The sequence below is a fragment of the Triturus cristatus genome, chromosome 4_2, assembly GCF_964204655.1.
Source record: "Triturus cristatus chromosome 4_2, aTriCri1.1, whole genome shotgun sequence".
Classification (NCBI taxonomy): domain Eukaryota; kingdom Metazoa; phylum Chordata; class Amphibia; order Caudata; family Salamandridae; genus Triturus; species Triturus cristatus.
This window is the reverse complement of record NC_140586.1, coordinates 659,502,934-659,524,213: the sequence shown is the minus strand read 5'-3', so window position 1 is coordinate 659,524,213 and position 21,280 is coordinate 659,502,934. Positions and strand designations below refer to the sequence as shown.

The following is a 21,280-nucleotide window of genomic DNA, read 5'->3' as shown; positions in this document are numbered from 1 at the left end:
GCAGTTAAGCAAATCGTAAAAACACAGTCCGGGGTGGCTCTGCTTAGGCGACAAGATTGTTTTTCGTCCGCGCAATCACGGAGGTGGTAATAAGCCCCCGGCCCAGCTGTTGGGGACAAAAGGTAAAATCATGAAAAGGGAACGAGAGAGAAACAGGTGGGAGTGACAGAAGAGTCACAGAGGCGAACATGAGGCTAAGTAGAAGAAACGTCTGAGAGTGGAAAACGCGAGGGGTTAAAGATGAGAAATAAAGACGGGGAGCGAGAAGTACGCGAAAGTGAAAGCAAATGGTGTGCACTTTCGCGTCCGCTTTGATGTCCTCAGTGCCAGCGAGGCTCACTGAGGACATCAAAGCGGACACGAAAGTGAGCACGCAGGCTGCCAAATGGTGCGCGCACCCGGCGCACATGCACTGTATTTGGAGGCCTGAAAGCACTCGTTTGCACTTCCAGATCCCCCATTTACAAAAGCTCTCGCAAGAGCAGCGCTAAAGCGCTGGCTCAGGCCAGACCTAAAAAAAAATGGTATGAATTAATTGCTCTTTTTAGTCACCCCTCTGACTCCGCCCACTGACCCAATCCTCTGTTATTCCCGCCTCCTGATGCTCCGCCCATAATTCCCCTACTTCCCCAGCCCCCCTCCCCCACTAGCTACACGGGCAGTGTTTGTAATGATGGTAGCCGTTTTGATTTTACAGGTTTTCTATTATAGTATTAGTTTATACGAATAAAGAAAAAAGCATCAAAGGACAAAGCCCTTTGAAGTTCCCATATCCAATTTTACTGTTGGTAGGTAGTAACTATTAGCAAACATTTCTCGTTTATATACCTACCATATTAAGTTCATTAAAAAAAACACACACACACACACACACATTGCGGATGCGGATTCTCTTTAGTCCCGTTCAGTCTGTTGATTAAACCAATCTTCCATGAGTCAGAGGCTCGGTATTTCGCTCATCGCCCACGGAAGAAGGACAACGTTGCTCGGTCTCAAATTGTTTGGCTGGCACCTAATCGCCATGTTGGAATTTCCATATTATCCAACGTACACTGGATGTCAAAAGTGAAACACGCTTTGCCGTGATTCAATTTGAATGACAGAAAGTTCTGTTTTATTTCCTTAAAAAAACACAGCACTTCCTATTAAAATGTGTTAGTTTTAGCAACGAGTAATAGTCAACTAGTACTATAATAAAATATTGACTATTTTCAACTTTGTGTGGGCATTAAATAAAAATGTTCTTTGTGGCGGTTCAATTCATCCAATTTCAGAATTCAAACATTTCTATTCCGCTAAAGCTCTTGGGTGCGCTCTGAAGTATACGGAAATGGACTGGAACGTTACTGTCTGTTGGTCCTTCTTTTATGTCTACACATCCCTCTCGAGAAACCGAAATTGGCGGGTACTGAGTAGAGCGGCAGTTTTGGGACTTGCTTCGAATTTAGTGAACTGCAGTACCCTTGTTTATGGAACTCTGTTAAACCTCTCTGGATTCGTAATCTGTCTGTTTGTTAAACACTTCTTCGAAGAAAAGAGGCAGTTGTGCGAATTCTGACAACCCCGGGAGACTCTAGTTAGCTCGTGAAATGGTAGCTCGCGCTGCCCGCCTGCGCTCCGCCACCTGCGGCCTCTGAGCCGACCCGATCGTTCATATCTGGTTTGTGATCCTTTTAAACATCATGCCTGGAGTGGTTCCCCCCAGCGTTGCCAGCAGTGCGCCTCCCCTTCCCAAGAGCGGAAGTCCCGCCAAGAAGAGCCGCCTCTCCCTAAAGTTCTTCCAAAAGAAAGACACCAAAAGAGCTCTAGATTTCGCCGAAGGGCGACCGGGAGAGCCGATGGAGCCGCCGACCGACAGGTGGGTGTATATTCGCCATTTGAAGTTGATAGATATCCATCAGGCTTCAAGTGATCCAGCCTTCGTATCAACCCCCCCCCCCCAACTTATCCCACAGTCGATAACATTTTGAGTTTAGTGGTATCTCCTTCCTCAAACAACGAGTCCATCCCGTCTAATTGGCGTTTGAGAGATAAGTTGCCACTCGTAGAGTCTTTATGTCAGTATTGTATCCCAGGTCTGGTGGCTCGTAAGTATGCCATCAGAGATGAGCCTGCCTTCAGTTGTGCTGTGCAGCGAGGCGTGAGGATTCTGAGGATAACTGCACAGATTGAACCATTGTAGAACACATGGTACCGCTATGGTGTTTAAAACTGGTTGAAAACGCGGACTTGGGGAGTTTGAAGAGGCCTTTGCATCAGAAGCGTAAATAAAATCACATTTTGTAATTGCTATTTAGCACTACTTAACACTAGAGAAGAAACTGACGAAATTAAAAGCAGAGAGCAGCATGACCGGACTATTTAACGAGTAATATGTCGGCAGATACATCACACGGTCGTACAGAAATCTTAGGTGGATGAAATATGACTCGATATAATGGACCGAGAGCGCACTTAGTTGCTTTTTGGATCTTTACATGTTGTGCTGCAGAGATGACATTAAAGGGTTAATGTATGGATAATGGTAGCCTCCGATGTTATAATAAAATCTTAGCTGAAATTTTATGCCATTTCTATGCGCTTGGTGTGTGGCTGTAATGGGATAGACATTGAATGCACATAGGTGGAATTACATTACAGAATAAATCGATACCTCGTCATAATCAATCACCAAATAGCTTGGGAGGAAAGGCGATATTGCCATTAGGTTCAGGCAGTAGGTGTGTTTTAGCCTTCCGAACGTCTTGACATGTAACTAGGAATCCACTCTCAAGTGCTTGGTAAATGTACTAAGAGAGAACATAAAGTAGGGCCAACAGCACCAGACGTGGTACTCTCGTAATGTTAGTGAGAGTAGGATGTTCGAGGCTGTAAGGTATATTTTAGAAAACCTGATAATCTAGTGGAATAATTTACACCCCCTTAAATACTTGAATTTGTGAGGTGAGTTGGGGATTTAGGATAGTTATATAGTTTTGATTTTTTTTTATGTAGTCTGTCGTTAGAAATCTTTTTAGTACTGTGGACTGTCATCACACTTTAAGATGTGACCCATGCCATTGAAGTGTTTTATTTTTAAGTTAGTCCACATGTTTCCAGAGTGATCGTGTGTTTGTAAAATGTGTTATACACGTGGGCTAGAATTATCTGTTAAATTTATAAATAGTGATTTTCTTTAAAAGATATGAAAGAAGGTGCAACAAAAACATTCAAAAAGCACCTTTATAAGCTATTAACTATATATATTTTTTATGTGTGTGTATATGTATGTGTGTATATATATATATATATTTATTTATTGTGCTTGGTTCAGTACTGTGGAAATCTGCTACCCATGATTAGGGTGTATTGATGGAACTGTGCGTGATCTAAATAGTGTAATATAAAATGCCCGTGATTGCTACTGTGATTACTAGCATTAACAGCGAATAACTGGCGGGAGTTCGCAAAATGCTATCATTTTAGAGCAGAAAGCTGCATCACCAACACATGGAAGCCTATCATCTTGCATACTTTTAATGGGAAGCAATCCTTTTAGATGAGGCAACGAAGTAGCAGTCGGTTATTAACCACTCTGGGTTCATGTTTACAGTGTGGTACTTGATAAAGTAAATTGCTGATTTATACCCAGAGATGGTGCAGACGCAGACATGCATTGTCGTCGAAAGGGCAATTCTAACTCAAGGTATATTATACTGAAAGCGCGATTTGGCAGCATCTAAGGTAATGCATATGTGTCCCTAGTGTGCAACAATGTGCCACATTTCAGACGTTAGCTTTAGTTTTACTGAAAGAACGTTGGGACAGAGAGGTTCCCTGCATGGTGCGCATGCACCTCTGCCTTGAGTACCACCGCTGCAGCGATATCTGCTATTTTTGGGGGGCATGGGCAAAAATGGAAATGCTATTTCAGGAAGAGCCCAACATCTGGGGCCCATTTTTATGTGTAATATTCAATGCCATATTAAATGGCATGAAAATCCCAGATATCTGGTTAGGGGCCGAAATATTTCCAGTATACAACAAGCATTGGCATAGCCAATAGGTCTCGCTTTTGGGACCTTATAAGTATTTAGTTATGCAGCACAATATCCGTGGTGCAACAACATAAACTGTTGCCTTGCTAAACACTTATAAGGTCCCAAAGGCAAGACCTATTGGCTATGCCAATGCTTGTTTATTTTTAGTTGCTAATCAGATCTATAAATAAAAATAATAAAATTGCCTGCATCACGGTGTGCATGCCTACGAAATGCTGCTAGTGGCCACGTCATAGGCTTTTTTTGTAGTTCTCGTTTAGCCATGCTGCACAGTTTCATAGATGCTGCACAGCGTGGCTAAAAACCATTGGCAAGTCTAATAGGTCCCAAATGCGAAACCTATTGACTTTGCCAGTGCTTGAAAAGGTCTCTCATTAATGAATGTTTGAGTTATTGGCATTGCTAATAATAAGGCAACACCAATAGCTCAAACTTCCAGTAGTGGGAGACCTATTGCATTGAAAATGCTTGTTTTATTTTGTAATGCGATTATGTAGTGGCTAACTGGCCAATTATGCAAATGAGTGGTGGGCAAGTAGAAACACTGTTCCAATTACATTGCTCACAGTAGCCAGCTGTGTGTTCGCTGCAAATGAAACGAGCACTGAGATCTCCTGTTGCTGCTAAGATTAGGATTACAGATATAAAGGAATTTAGATTTTTAAAGACACTCCCCCGTGTTCATTTATTCCACAAATGCAGCTGTCCCACCTACCACTCACACCACCCTTCACATACACCACAATTAAGGATTGTCAGCTGTGGAACTTTTATAACAGCGCCAATGACAGATAAAAGGGCCACACTTTTTTGCCTGGTTTGTATCTAACAATTACCAGAGACGCTTTCTAAAGCTGCATGACGTACAGTCCTATTTTGAGTACACATTTGCAACTACCTCTGAAACGGTTTCTCCACAATGAGGACCCAAAATCCTACTACCTGCAAAAGTGGAAGAAGGTATTACACCATTTACATTAGAACACAACGGCGGGAACAGAAGCAACAGGAAGAAGGTTGGGTTTTTGTTTTTTGCACTTTTATAGCGTGAACTCGTCTGGAAGGTATTGAAGCGCTTTACATGAGCACCAGTTATATTACACAAAATACACATTTATAGTTGGCGATATTGTATGTTGGAAGGTGCGATGTTTGTTTTTCTCCCTGTGTCACTCCTGACGGGAAGAGGCAGTCAAGTCAACAGCTATAGAGGTGTGACACAAGAGAGGGGCAAGCGAGGGTAACTAATTTTCACCCAAACCTCACAAAATGTACGTACTTATAGAGGATGCAGAAACAACCTAACCATTCAAGAGTTAAACCTACCGTTTCCAAAATGCTACCCACACACCATGGGCAAGCAGGGTTAGGTGGAGGAAAGACAAAACAAAGCGGGTAGGGGGAAGGCGAAGTAACACCCGTTTTGAATTATTACTATGGCGGAATTGCTTGTCGTTATTTTTTGTAAGTTGGGTTTTAGGAGATATGCACTGCGGGCTAGAACGGGAATTACAAAAAATAACAACAAGTAATTCTGCCATAGTATTAAAGGGAGCCTGCACAGCGATACAAAATGAGCATGCTTTTAACAGTCCAGTTAGCGATGTAGCAATACAAAAATAAATTAATAACATGTACATACACACCAAAAGCGGCTGAGAGGCTTGCCTAGTGTGGAGTCATGCCCTCTTCTCAGAGCTCCCCACGCATACTTCCCCGCACTTCCTGCCGGGGTGAAATTCAATCAGCCACCAAACACTGTGTATGTAGTACTGCTGTCACTCAATTAGCATAAGGCGTTCTAGAGGAAACCCAGAAGGTACCAAGTTGAATTACAAGCAGAGGGAAGAGATGGCAAAAAGACACAGGAATCCAAACCGGACAGCTGCAGGCATAGGTTTCCCTGGGCCAGTTTCGCACAAAGTTCTGTTAATAAGAGTACTGCACGGTTCCAGAGCCCTTACACAGACCAATGTGCCACTGTATAAAATGGTACACCCTTCATCAAAACGGGTGGAAAAACAACCTTTTGTTAAGAGCCTCTTGTTGCGCGTATGCTGCATTTAAAAAAAGTGATCGAGGCGCAGCCGCAACAAGCCGTGGGAGGGGTCTGCATCTGAAAGCCAGCAAACAACGTTCCAAACTTGAGGCGAGGTAATCTAAAGAAAAAAAAGTGCACTGCAACTAATGTAGACACGCATAACGCGCTTCCTGGGAATACCCTAACGAAATCAAGTGTGGTGCTCCGCGCCTACTGTCCTTCTCCTTTCTCTAACAGCGGACATGGACTGGTGGGAGGAGAAGTGAGATGAAAGGGTGTGGGAGGAGTCGAAGCTGCGATGGAGTGTGTGGGACGCACAAATTCAGCCCAGTGACTGACGAGGAGGAAGGGAAAGAAGGGAGGGGGTAGTGAGAGCGAGGGAGGGGGTAGTGGGTGGAAAAACAACCTTTTGTTAAGAGCCTCTTGTTGCGCGTATGCTGCATTTAAAACAAGACCAGCCCGGCGGAGCGTGGCGCGCACTTGGGGGCGGGGGAGCGCATTCCAGGCGGGGGAGGGGACCCTTTGAAGTGCTCCCAAAAAGCGGATTGCATGGCGGCACGATGCGCGTGATTGTGCACGTGCTAGCCATGCAGTCCGCTTTTTGGGAGCACTTTTCAAACCCGCTAACAATAGTCTCGCTTTGCGATCGCTTACGCGATAGCAAGGCGAGACCTAAAAAGGGCTCTCCTTTCCTGCCCACAAACTATAGACCAATAAGCCTGATTGACGTAACTCAGAAGCTGTTTGCCAGGATCATTCTAGAGCGCCTTCAGTCCTGGATGTACAAGCACGAGATTCTGAGTGCGTATCAGGCAGGCTTCCGTAAAAACATTTCTACTATTGACCAAATCTTCTGGCTCCAATTATTATATAGGAAGACTGTGACAATAGAGGGTGGGAGCCTCTATTTGATCTTTGTTGATCTTAAATCAGCCTTTGATTTGGTACCTCGTGACAAACTTTGGGTAGTTCTGGAGCAACTGGGCATTCCGCCCTATTTGCTCTCCTTGATTAAGCGACTGCATACTGGAAAGTTTCCCCAGGTTAGATACAGGAAATACGGGGAATTGACCCCTCGCTTTCCAGTGAACAGGGGTGTGTCCTGGCCCCCACACTGATCTGTCTTTTTATTAATGCCTTGGTGGACCAACTAAATAAAGTCGCCAACATCGATGCCCCAAAGCTCGCTTGTGACAAGGTGCCAGCAATGATGTTTGCGGACGACACCTTGTTACTCTCCAAATCGCCCATGGGTATCCAAAGGACCCTTGACACCTTCTCTTTATTCTGCAAAAGCAGGGTTCTAGAGATTAATACATTAAAAAACAAGTACATGGTATTTAATCCTAGTACAACATCTCGCCCTAACCTCACCCTAAATGGCACCCAGTTGGAGAGGGTGGCAGTCTTTGACTACCTGGGTGTTACGCTGACGGAAACCTTTGGGTGGGGCCCGCATCAAGAAAAGGCAGGCTTGAGGCTAGCACAAATGGGGGTCTAGCAAAACTAAATAGGAATTCAACATCTAAACAACCGGGTTCATTGACAGATTTATAAAGTCCAAATCAGCAGTGCTATTATGTATGGGGCAGTACTTTGGAGACACCTCCCCGTAGGTAGATTGGTCAAATCTGAGAACAAGTTTGAGACAGCTCTTGGGCCTACTGCCAAGCACTCCTCCTATCCCCCTACGTATGGATCTTGGGCTCAGACCCATAGACGAGGAGATTGGGCTGCGAGCTTTGACTTTTTGGCACCGGTTATGGGCGACTCCCGAATTAGCAGCTTACCAGTTGGAACTCAAGGCGATCTTGGGGCTCCCAGGGGTGAGAAAACTATCCTCGTTCGCACATATAAAAGACCTGTGCTTTCGATTAGGCTGGCTGAACCTATGGGCCCACCCCGAGCAAGTGTCCTGCGTACCTCTGACTCTGAGGGGGCTTTCTCAGATGGTTACGTGGGGAGGGAATTGACGCCTGCAATCCGAGGGGCAGGGTTGTGGCAACACTAAAGATAGTGATCCAACCTCCCAGGGTAGAATGGAAGACAGGACAATATTTAGAGAGGGCCTATCCATTTCAAAGGTAAACTCTTGAACTGATTGCATCTTCAAAGGCCATCATGGGTATAACTACTGAGACTTTGGCCTTAGCAGCCAGAGATGCTTTTGGATTTAGAACCATACTATGCTGGTTCGATGCTGGGACATCGACACAAGGGATGGACCTGCACCTGGATTATCTGCAGATTTGTGGTGGCCTGGTACTTGTCGTGCTCAAGGAAAGGGACTATCACTTGGTGGATATTGCCTGCACGTTGCTGGCCTGCAGCTAAGTGTCAACTGCTGTGGCCCGCGTCATGTAGTACTCTCCCAAGGCCCGGTTAGCTTGCCTCCAGTCAACAAGATCGTTAGGATCCCACTGGGTTCTACGGAAACGTGTGGAAGTGTTCTTTGGTGGGGACAAGTGCCATCATGACATACACCATCATCATGCTGTGTAGAGGAGTGTGTTCGTAAAGATCAGCAGCCACCTGAGGTGCCAAGACGTGAGGAGTGTGGGGGAGGCTTGCAGAGCCTGAGTGACTCGTGCTTGCAACCAAGGGAACCTGTGCTTGCTTGTGTTCATGAGCTTGTCGTGTCCGAGGATGTTGGGAGAACCTGAGCCGGAGCCGTGACTTTCTTTGACCTCCAGAGCGATGGGACGACAGCGCCTGACATCGCGGCTGGCTCCCTCTCTGGCCCTCGCCCCGATGTACTTTGTTGTGGAGAATATTGTGACCCAGCCTGACTGGTTAGTGTGCCTTGTGGGCACCTGCAGCTGACTTTCGGGAGTTGCGGCAGTTCACACCTACACCAGAGGAGGAACATTGCTCCAGACTTGAAAGTACGCCAGCTTCCTGGATCACCACCTTTTTGTCTACAGGGTGTGGGTAGTGGTCCCACACTCGTACAGGTCCCATTGGGCACCTGGAGTTCTAATCCAGATAGACAAAACTGTTTCTTTCCGTGTTAGGTGGTTCCGACTGTCTAGTCAACGGGGTGCCAGCCGGGGCAATGTGTATCGTTGGCTGGTGTAGTTGAAGACGGGCTGGGTCACGAGAAGTAGTCTAAGACCTATGACTGACCTTTTTGCGAATGGGAAAGTTGACAAGTGCATCTAACTGTGAAGTGTATATGTAATGTGTATCTCGTTTTGATTTGATTTCATAGTTTGTGTGTGTAATACGACACGTGTTATACACATGGTGTAGTCTTTTCGTGGCAAATTTAGTGTGTTGCGAGGGTGGTGTTGTGCCAGTACTTTACACTTGGTCTCAGCTCTTAGGATAAACCTGACTGCTCTTAGGATAAACCTGACTGCTCGGTGCCAAGCTACCTAAGGATGATCACAGGTTACCGGACACATATATGGTATTCATTCTATCTGGAGCAGTGGATTCTGACTGGCTTTGATGAGTCCTTGCCAGCCAGAAAAGGCTTTGTCTAACAGCCCTGATGCATAATGGTGACAGAAGGGGAGCGTTGTTGTGTGCTGTGAAGCTCAGGTTAGATGTCCTTCACATCTAACATGTGCTTCAATTGGAATTCCATAGAGCATATTATCAAGCCCATTATCGCCGTTTTAGCGGCAGTTTTCCGCCGCTAAAGCGGCGATAATTTTATCACCGGGTTTGATAATATGCCCCATAATCTCACCGTGCCTAACAAAAACAAAAAATGAATGCGTGTCCTCATTTAACGTAACTGGTGCTATGTAAAGCGCTCTGATACCCGATTGGATTCGGGTCAAGTTCGCGCTATATAAATCTCTGCAAAAAAAAAATGTTAGACGCTGTTTTTTCTGGCTTCAAGTTGATTGCTTAAATGCCATTGTCACCGGCGCTCGTGGTGCATGGTTGCTTAGTTTACAATCTTCGAGCATCCCAGAAATTTCCTCCCACCTCCCTTCTCGTCTAAACTCTGTGTCTTCGTGTAGTGCTATGTTCCTGGGTTATCCACTAGGCGATTTCAGTTTCTGCGCACAGGATCAGAATTGCTAACTTGAAAAGCAAACTTGCTTTGCTGATCCTATTCAGTTTGCATGCCCTTCGCGTAATCACAGCGCTTCTTAACGGGTGGTACCATCCCTGGATATACCCTTTTGCCAATGATTGGTCAAGAACTTGTAAAGTTCTTCTGTTATTGGATGACTAGTGCTCATTTTCTAGTAGCAGCTGTTGGTCACAGACTGCTGCTGTGAACCAACAAAATGCTTTTCGAACTAAAGTAGCCCCAACACTTCAACAAGCGACTGGCGAAAATATTAAAAAACATAACTGGGAGAGCATCTTCATAGCATTCTTAACCATTCCCAAACATTTTAAACTTGCAGTGAAGTGAACCAGCCATCTAAATGTTGTAACACTTCTTTTCATCTCATTAAGAAGCACAAACTATAGCAAACATTAATGCCAGGGCTACTAGAGTGAGTGAGCATCAAAAAATGACATTTGCTCTTAGTGTTAGATTTCAATCATTTTTTTTAAGCATGTGAGCTATCTAGTATGTTTTTCTTGCAAGCTTCATCAGCTACCATAAAAGTAATCAGAGCTAGATCACCTGATGGGTAAACAGAGATAAATGTCATCCTGCTTTCGTTTTCTGCAGAAGGTGCGGGAAGCTAGTCTCTTTATCATCTACGGAGTATGTTGAAGAGCACGAATTAACATGTTTTTGTTTTTTACTTTTTCAAATAGACAGAAGTTTACATTGCTTCATAATTCAGATAAGTGTGAGCATGGGTCAAAAATCAAGACGTGATACAACACTTTTAAATAAGGTGTACACATTTTTAAGTAACTTTCCTCATCTAGAAGAATGCATTTTTAAGTGTTACTTGATACTAAAACTGTCTGCTACATCTATTCATGATACTTTATTTAAATTATACATAGCGTGGTCTTTGGCACCTCTCAGAGGAGTACATCTCTCTCCCATCATGCAGGTGGCAGTTTTTAATACCATTCCACCACTTATGGAATGCTTGCACTGAAACGCGTGAGGGGAAGTTTTACATCTCAGAAGTAGACTGCTTCAACACGTATATATATTTTTTTTAATATAAACTGAAGCTGACATTTTTTGTTTTAGTAAACGCTTCAAATGAAAGCCAGACCTATTGACTTTTGCCATTCTAGTTGAAACCTAATGACTGCTTTGGCGAAGGGCATTTTGGTAATAATAAATGTTTTCATTGCCCTTTACGGTTTGGTTGTCGGCATGGACGTTTCCAAGATATTGAGTGATGTGCATATAGTGAGCTGACTGTGAAGTTATGTAGCGGTAGTGGTGTCAGTGATGCAACTAAGCAGTACTCAAAAAAAGTGAGTGATGGAATGATTGAATTAATCTGAGCTGCTGGTAATTACTCTCGACCACACTCTACCATGTTTGGTTTGGTCTGGTCCTATTAGAGCTGATCTGACAGTGACTGAAACTGCAATTGTATCCTGATTGATATCAGTGATCTAACGCTTCTGCTAGTTTTACTTTAGTGTTTAACCCAGTGATGCCGGTTGATGTCTGCAAAGAATGTGCCAAACAACAACAACTTGTAATACCTTTTATTGAAATGTACCAAGTTTAAGTTTCTTAACCATGTGTGTTGGGAAGCTCAGAAAAGTTGGCAGTTTAACGCTGATGCATAATTAGTGCCAAAGAGTTTTGAGTGGGCACCACTCTGAATAGTGCAGTATGGTGCATATCCTTACTGATCGTGCTTTCAGTCTCTGGTATTGTTAGTGATACACAGAATAAACCGGTTTGCATAAAATAACTTAATGAAGACCATGCAAAGTACATCTTCCTTTAAATGTAATTTAGCTTAGGCACAATTTTGATTTACAGATCCGCAAATTGTGAAAAGCTTGTCTGAACAGATTGTCAATGTTGTTTACCAAGACATGCTAAACAGAAGTATACTACAGATCTAAAATGATTAACATCTCAGGCTGTAGTTGCATTTAAAGGTAGTTGCCTTCCTTGTTTTATTTTCACCGCTCATTTGAAGTTTATATTTCTTTGCTCCATACAGTTTAAAGAAACTGCAAGCACATTTAGAGCAAATTGGGCTGTGCAACACCTGTAAATAACCCTCAAAACAGAACCTAACCCCTCATTCTGTTTTACATCACTTCAATATAAACCCATGTCTTTTTCTCCCCCCTGAAATTTAGTGGAGTTCACATCTCGTTGATCTGTAATAGAAGCACGTCTTTTATTGTGAATTCACTTTGTGTACATGTTTATCAGTTTATTGTACATTTACCTGTACTTTGTAAAGTTTTCTGTAACTCGTCCTCATAACCTTGTTTTCCACTCCTTACTAGTGATCAGGTTGTTCCTGCTGTGCAATCTTCATCACCTGATTGTTGTGAGAAAAAAGAGTCTCTGCTGCCATTCGCTGGGTTAAGCAATCTTGGCAACACCTGCTATTTAAATAGCATACTACAAGTAAGTCTTGTTATTTTGACAGACTTTATTTTGTGGCGACTGATTTTGTTTAACATGTAATTTCCAAACGTAGTTTGGAGTTCAGTGCTTCGATGCCAGGCAGGGCCCACAGACCGCTTGAAGTCCCCAATTCCGAGATTTCTCTTGTGACCTGCTGTTTAGGTGACTTGTTAAAGAATAAGAAATGCCACTGAAAGTCTTATCCACTATGTGTTTAGCGATTAGATCTGAGACAAATGCTACATGCATAAAACCACTCCTACCTTTCGGAACTGCCCAGATAACTAGAGATATCGCTTGGTGCACCACTCTCTGCAAAGATACAAACTTGAGTTGCATAGACAGTGAACAGGAAATGCCCTCTGCAGGAACATTGGACACTGGTTACTTGCTTGCCAACGCCATTTTTATAGTCATAGCAGTTTGGTTAAAACGTTTTAAACCAATATTCAAGACACAAGCAAAATACCCGGACAAAATTAATGGATGGAATCAAAAAGGGTAAGTCTGAGTAACATTGGAGAGGCTCTAGAGAAGTGGGGTGAAATAGAAATGTTAAGTTTTCAGATGTTTCTAAAGGATTGGCTGTCCATTCCAAACCATCTGCTACAGACACTTTGAATGGTGTGCATCAAATTTCTACCAACAACATTTCTGTTTATATTTTTATTGGTCAACCCGAAACTGTTTGGGAAGATCAGTTACATCACAGACCAAACTCCTCCTCCGCACCTCAACAACCCCACATTACTCCTCTAGTTCTCTAATTTTCTTAATTGATGCTCAGTGTCTTCCCTCATCTTGATCATGCTTTGCCTTTCCTTGATCAAGGGTATGAAAGGAAGTTGAGGCTGTGACTATCTAGTTTGAGTTGAGCTAGTTTGTGATGCACATGATGTTAATGAATGTTACAAATGCAAGTTCTCGAGGACCTGTGCAGTTTTCCTGCTACATGGGGTTGTGAAAGCCTCTTAAAACGTTTTAGCTGTCCAGTTTTGATGTTCTCACTCACAAACAATTTTCAGGCCAGGTTTTCAATCCTGCTTTGCCTGAGAAAATGGTGGTTTGTTGGAGTAATGAATTTAGATAATTACACTTTCACCGATTGTAGAAAATCTGCCTTTTCTACGTAGTCACGCAGAATTTCTTTTGCCCTGTGCTTGATTTAGAACTTTGTGCACGTTACCACTTATTAACAAGTAGCAAAGTGCATGTGCTCCCCCTTTTTAACATGGTCTAATTGGCATACTAACAATTGCAGATAAGTCCCAAATATATGGTGCAAAATGTACCTGGGACCTTGAAGTTAATTGGCATTATCTTCTTGCAGCACCTATTGTACCATCCTCTTCAGTGGCAGTGCAAACATGGCTTTAGGCCAACCATTATATCCTGACTGTAGCAGTGTAAAAACTTCAGTTCGTCCTGTTGAGATAAACCCTTTTGACAGGCCAAAGCTTCCCTTTTAAATATGAAGTCACCCCTTTAAATATGAAGTCACCCCTGTGTGGAACGTGTAGTCCACAAGGCAGCGTGGTGCACAGTATTTAAAAATAGGACTTGTAGAAATTTAATGTTGGCATGTTCTTAAAGTGACTAGCACCTGAAAGCTATTTTTCACTGTCACATGCCGAGCTGTTCAATGTAGAATACCAGAGTAGATTACAATACTGATACTGTATCTCAGAAATACATTTGACTTAAATATTTAGGAAAAGTAACTTTTGAAAAGTTAACCTTTCCCCTGCCTGACATTCCTAGATGTTAATTTGCATTTACTCTCCAGCTTCTCCCAGCCATAGTTTAGCACATGAACAGGTGTGAAATGCTTCCCAGGAGCAAAAATAGGCTAACTTGAATGGGCAGAGATGACTCCTTTTAACCTCATAGAGTATGCAAGGTGGGGCTTTGGGACAGTCTTTGATAGCACAGTGTCAAATCCTGCTCGATAGGTCTGCTGATATGCATATAATACTTGAAAGGAAGAGAACAGGATGCAAAAACAATTCTTGTGTATCCACTGTTTGGTTGCTGAAGAATCGTGTTTTTGTCCTAGCAAACTCCCTTTTCTGGGTTTATTGTTGGTACAGTGGCTCCCTCAAACTGGATTTGACTGTTAAATGTGGGAGGACGCTAGGATTACCATAGCACACTCCCCACAAGCCCTCCAGCTTTCAGAGCCTAAGTTTAGTGTGGCTGAAGACTTTTGCCTTCTTGAAAATGCCCACTGTGTTAATCCACTGGTTAGGGTTTGCCCAGGAGTCATTTCACCCACTAGTTAGTCCAAGGCATAGATGTGGAACCTATAGGCCCCACTTCAGAACACCCCTGGACCGGAAGAAGAACAGAAGAGGACTAGATCTGCTGTCTGTAACATGAGAGGTGCCCTGAAGGACTGGACCTTCTCCCTCTTGTACCCAGGGCAAAGAAGTGAACTCCCTGGGGTCATAATGCTGACCTCCTGTTCAAGCTACAGAGATAAAACAAGCTATAGGAGGCCTTTTATTCAGCTGCTCACCAGAGCAATGCAACTGGCCTCTGCTGTTGACATCTGCCTCACGCCCTGTGAGCCTCTAAGTCCCTCCCCTTAAGGCCTGGGTGGCTTTAGAAGGGTGCCGCTATGGTGGATTGGGACTTTGAATGAATGAATGAATGAAATGAAATTTATAAACGCGCAACTAAGCCCGAAGGCATCAAGGCGCCTAACCAAAAAAAATCATAAAAGTCAAATCCAGAACTAAGGGTAGGCTTTGGCAAATAGCCACGTCTTGAGAGCCCTCCTAAAGGCTTGCTTTGAGGGAAGGGATTTGATCTCAGCCGGCAGAATATTCCACAGTTTTGGAGTCAAAGTTGAAAAAGCTCTGCCACCTCACTTGGCTCTACGAACACGGGGGACTGATAACAAGGATTTATTGGCGGAGCGCAGAGTTCTGGAAGGTGTATAAGGGGCCAACAGGTCCCTTAGGCCTCCAGATCTGTTAGTAGCCAAAGCCCCATAGATCAAACATAGGGACTTAAAAGAGATCCTGGCCTCAATTGGAAGCCAGTGCAGTGTCTTTCTAGCAGCCGAAGCAGAAGCCCGCTTAGGTAGATCCAGTACAAACTTGGCGGCGGCATTCTGCACCATTTGAAGTCGCATTAACAGACCCTTGTTAATGCCTAAATATAAGGCATTACAGTAGTCCAGTCTTGAGCCTATTAATGCAATTACAATTTGCTTTCTGGCTTGAAGGGACAGATAATGTTTGATCTTCCGCAAGATGTTTAGTAAGCCCCAACATGTGGAGATAGTCCTCTTTACATGCTGACCCATCCCCAGGGTAGGGTCAATCATGATTTCTAAGTTCCTGGCCAAGGTAGTGGGTGTCGGACACACGCCCAACGATGTGGGCCACCATTCCGCCGACCAAATGTCCTCCTTTCCTCCGAACACCAGAATTTCTGTCTTTTCGCCATTAAGCTTCAATGAATTGCAAATCATCCATTGAGCAACTGCCTCCATACAGTGTCTAAAATTGGAGGCAGCGGAGATGACGGGTTGGGCGAGAGACATCAATATCTGCGTGTCGTCGGCATAGGAGACTACCTCCATCCCATAAGATCTAATAAGCCTGGCAAGTGGGGTCACATAGATGTTGAAAAGGGTCGGACTTAATGCCGACCCCTGAGGGACCCCACAATGCACAGGAAGGGATGGAGATAGGAACTCCCCCAGCTTAACTCTCTGTTCCCTCTGGCCGAGAAAAGAGGCCAGCAAACTTAAGTGCGGGCCCCTCCACCCCTATCTCCCTCAGCCTAGATGTTAACACTGAGGGAGACAGGGTGTCAAACGCAGCCGTGAGATCTAGCAGGATAAGGAGAGTGGTCTGGCCCTTATCTACTCTGGTGCGGATGTTGTCAAGCACAATGGTAAGGGCCGACTCCGTGCTATGCTCTCTCCGAAATCCATGCTGCGAGTGATCCAGAAGTTTCCAGAAAGGCTGCAAGATGCTGGTTGAGATGGGTTTCCAGCATCTTTGCAGGGGCTGGGAGCAGCGAAATGGGGCGGAAGTTTTTGAGAACCCCCGGGTCTAATGTGGGCTTTTTTAACAAAGGTTTAACCACCGCTCTTTTCCATTGTGAGGGGAAAGTCCCATCTCTCATTGCCCTCTTCATGATATCTAATAACGGAGGCAGAAGAATCTCCTTACATTGTTTAAGGAGTTTCAAGGGGCAAGGGTCTAGAGGAGACCCCGACCTAGTCTTGATCAGGAGGACTTCGAGTTCCTGAAGGGAGAGGGGTGGAAAGCTGGACAAACACCCTGAAAGCACCTCCTCGGGTGATGTTAGCGATGAGACAGGTAAGCATATAGAGGTAGATAGTGCCGACCTCTGAAGCTCTAGTGCCGAATATATGTCCACAATTTTAGATTGAGAAAATTGTGCAACATCATTGCAGAGCTGCTGTGAGCTGACAACGGGATCAGGCACCTTCAATGATGTAAGCGTGTCTACGATCTTGAACAGCTCTTTCGGCGAAGAGAGTGAGGAGGTAAGAGAAGTAAAATACTCTTGCTTAGTTCTTATCACCTCCGTCTTATAGTTCCTTAGGAGGATTTTATGACTATCCCTCTAACGCAAATCCCAACTAGTCCTCCAGAGACGTTCCTGTCTCCGTACTCCCTGCCTAAGAAGTCTTAACGATACCGAGAACCACGGGGCCGATGGACTTTTCCTCGCGGAGTAGCGCAATGAGGCTGGAGCCAGTTCGTCAATAGCTGTTTTGATGGCACTATCCATCCTCCTTACTGCAGAGCTTAGGTCCTCCTCTGGGGAGATCGCCAAACTGGGCAATCTGGGGGCGAGCACGTCATTGGTTATGTTTTTGAGATTACGTCTCAATTCCATTTTACTTGGCTTGTTCCCCTTGCTACTAACAGTAGCGATCATTAATTCTATAGGGATCGCATAATGGTCCGACCAAGAGAGAGGGATGGGAGTCTCAATGGTCAGCCGAGTGTCATTAGAAAAGACCCCATCCAGCGTATGGCCCGCCTGATGGGTGGGACCCTTGACTAGCTGTTTCATCCCACAGCCAGAGAAAATATCCAATAGGGATAGAGTTTCAATTGACTCAAAATTTTCCAAATGGAAATTCAGGTCCCCTAGAACAGTAAAGTGCTCACAGCCAAAATGTGGCTCTAAAATATTAAGCATGTGATAACCAAAATCTGTTCTGGTCCCCGGAGGTCTATAAATGAGAAAGCCAGTAAACGGAACTACATATGATCCGTTAATGGAGAACTGAAGGGCCTGAAAGGTGTCTTGAGGTTCAGATAGTGGGATAATATGGCAGGAAAGGCAGTCTCTATGAAGGATACCCAGCCCTCCCCCCATACGTCCCACTCTGTCCTCCCTCACCAGCATGTAGCCTTCTGGTACCGCCTCAACCAAATCAGGTCCCGAGGAGTCCTTGGCACAAGTTTCCGTAATGAAGACCCAGGCGGGTTTTCTGGCCAGTACGAAATCCTTAAATGCGAGATTGTTCTTAATTAATGACCTCGCATTTACGAGAAACCCCTTATCACTCCTCAGGCTAGTTCCTGATTTAAAACTCGGACCTACAGGTGTAGCGACAGCAACAGGAGCCGACACCATAGAAGAGGACTGAAAACAGTGGCAGCCGGGGGAGGTCTGAAGCGCCTCCGGGGCATTCCTATACTGGCAAGGCAGCTTAGAAGGCTTAAGAGTGAGCAAGTCCTGCCAAGAATAACTGATCCCTATGTACTCCCCATCGGTATGTCCAGTCTCCCAGCCATCCAGCCCGTCCTTAGCGGAGACGGGCTGGACTCTGGCGTGACTCCGGCGTTACTGCGGCACACACGCTGCGCGCCTGCATGTTAAGCCTATATAGGGCTCTAGTGAGTCAGCCTGACTGCTAGAGCGCTACCTGGACTGGCGTTCTGTCAGCGTCCCCTACCTACCCCCAAGATGGCGCCGATATTCCCAGAAAGCGCGAAACACGCTAGGAAGGACCCGCTGAAGCCGTTGTGAAGGGCACAATTATGGTGCAAGTAAGTGACAGTGATTTTTAAAAACAGGGGAAGTGTATAAAATTTAACTAAGAAGACAAAAACGGGGTATTTTTAAAATAAAGCACGGCGCCTAAATGCCACAGCGCAGCACACAGCAATGGAAAGACTTAAAGGACTAAGAAGATGAAATCTTTGAGCAGGACAAACCTGGTTGGTGTACCCAACCTACGCTGTTGTGGCTTACCTCAAATTTACCTAGGGCCCTGCCTACTTACACCATTGACTATAATTGGCACTTTGTGTTTTTTGGCACTATTTCTGCGTGAATCGTTTAAGATTCATATCGGTGACCCCCTTGTTGGATTTTTGTCATCTGTTTTTCTAAATCAGTTAAGGATTTATATTGTTTTGCAGTTTGACTTTATTGTTTTGGTACTGCATAAATATTGTTTTGCTACTGCAGAAATACTTTAAACATTGAACTAATTATGCTTGTTTGCTCTGGTCCATAGCTACCAGAGGGTTGAGTTGAGGTTAAATTAGGGACTTTGAGGGTTCACCCTGACAGGGGTTGTGATTGTTTCCTGAGATGGCTAGTCGCCCATACCAAATAATCTAATTTCTTTCGCTGATCATCTGAAAGAGAGAGTTGTCGTGCCAGCATGAGTAATAGTATTGTAGTTAAAGAATAGTGATCAATTTATTCGATTTTTATAGAATACAGTATGCATTCAAGTTGGCTCTAGTGATTAAAAGGACACGTATGAAAATGTGAGTTTCATTGTTGATTGATTCCACTGCAAGTGTTAGTTAAAACTCATCTGCACAGTGGAAATATATGGCTTGACCCTTAACTCAGTTTGTACGCTTTTAGTCAAGGTGCCAGGCTGAATACCTTCACTCTTTTTTTTAGATCTAGCCACGCTATCTGGTTGTGAAACGTATTGTGAGCTTACTAAGAACAGAGAGGGCTAGTAACCTGCCCATTGCTTACCGTTGGATGGCTTTACTGTCACTCATTTGCCTGATTCTTATTTAATGGATTTTTGTGATCTAGCTTGCCAGTCTTGTTTGTGCCTTCCATGGAGCATAGCCTCTTTACCATCTCTCTGATTGGATGGCTTCTTTGCTGCCACAGCTTGCTTTTAGGGTGCTATTTTTTACATCTTTTTTAAACATCAGTCTGATTCGAAGTGACTTCATGTGTTTCTCCACCCTTGTGTTACTCTCTCTAACGCAATTGCTTCTTTCCTCCCCATATGCCACTTTCCTCAAACAGACCCTTGTTCTCTCCCTAGGGTATATCTTCCAACTTCTTCATTTTTTATTTTAAACATGTTTGCCCTATGTTTTTAAAGAGAACTTTTATGCCCCCCTCACCTCCCTAACCCCGTTTCAAACTCTGGGCTATGCTATGAGCAGAGACCATGTTCTGGTTAGTTAGAGCGTTCGCAGGCACTTCATTTATTTGGATTGGTAAGTCTGAATAAAACCAATGTTTTTTTGTGTAGCTGTAAAAGATTCACCGCTAAGGACACAGTCTTGGCATTTTGTAACTCGCACGTTTGCATTATTTTAACTGAACTGAAAAACAGAAAACCTTTGCGATCTTAGTCTGTATTTGAGATATCCGCAAAATGTCTTCACACGAGGAAAATAACAAAGCACGGACTGCAGTTGCGTGGGTCAGGACACATTGCCTGCCCACGCCTCCCCCTCACCCAGAAGAGAGCCGCTGTACCCATCTCATTCTTTGATTGGAGGGAAGTACCGAAGCCGCAACAAGATTAATGCTGCCTGATGCTCTGCACTCTTGTGCTTTGTCTGTGTCAGGGACCCCACAAGTCTTACCTTTTATACTTGTGGAGCTATCTCGCAGGGACGCCATGAGCAACCTCCACCGTTCCCCTTCCTACCTGATCAAATAGAAGAAGCAGACCCAGGCATGGAGGAGACCAGGGAAAGATGCCGAAATGGATCAGGGAAAAGACGTTGTTGTGGATCAGAGATGGAATCACGCTAGGCCAGGAATGTTCTCCGAGGAATCGCCAGCTAAACAGAGGAACAATAAAGATCAGTGCACCTGCTTTCCTTTCGTGGTTCATATGTACAGACGTAACCACCTTACATGCAATAGGGCTGGTAGTAGGAGGGTATAGTCACCTGGCAGGTGGTTGTGGGTTCACAACGCGCTCCTGCGTGGTGAGGGTCAAAAGAAGGAACAGTCGTGACCACGCTTCCCTGTGCTTGTCACAACTGTGTGGGTAAGCGCTCCTGCGCGGTGAGGGTCAAAAGAAGGAACAGTCGTGACCGCGCTTCCCTGTGCTTGTCACAACTGTGTGGGTAAGCGCTCCAGCGCGGTGAGGGTCAAAAGAAGGAACAGTCGTGACCACGCTTCCCTGTGGGTGTCACAACTGTGTGGGTAAGCGCTCCTGCGCGGTGAGGGTCAAAAGAAGGAACAGTCGTGACCACGCTTCCCTGTGCGTGTGGGTATAAGTAAGTCCGTAATCACGCTTCCAGCGTGTTACGGAGGGAGACTGGGTGAAAGGTGCTCCGGCGCGGTGAAAGCAAGGCAAGTCCGTAACCACGCTTCCAGCGTGTCACGGGGGAAAGGGACTGTGAGGTGCTCTGGCACGGTGCAATCAGACAGGGGCGAGTCCGTGATCACGCTCCCAGCGTGTCACGGGGAGAG

The 21,280-nt window shown here is 44.7% G+C and overlaps 1 protein-coding gene across 1 annotated transcript in view; it reads left to right on the top strand.

Moving 5' to 3' along the window:
* The first annotated feature begins 1,369 nt into the window (after positions 1-1,369).
* The window catches only part of USP1 (ubiquitin specific peptidase 1), a 96,589-nt gene continuing 76,678 nt past the window's right edge, over positions 1,370-21,280 (top strand). Inside the window, exons 1-2 of the mRNA XM_085602435.1 lie at positions 1,370-1,858; positions 12,451-12,574. Coding sequence (XP_085458561.1) covers positions 1,683-1,858; positions 12,451-12,574 — 300 coding nt within the window. The 5' untranslated portion in view covers positions 1,370-1,682. The remainder of the gene's footprint in view (positions 1,859-12,450; positions 12,575-21,280) is intronic.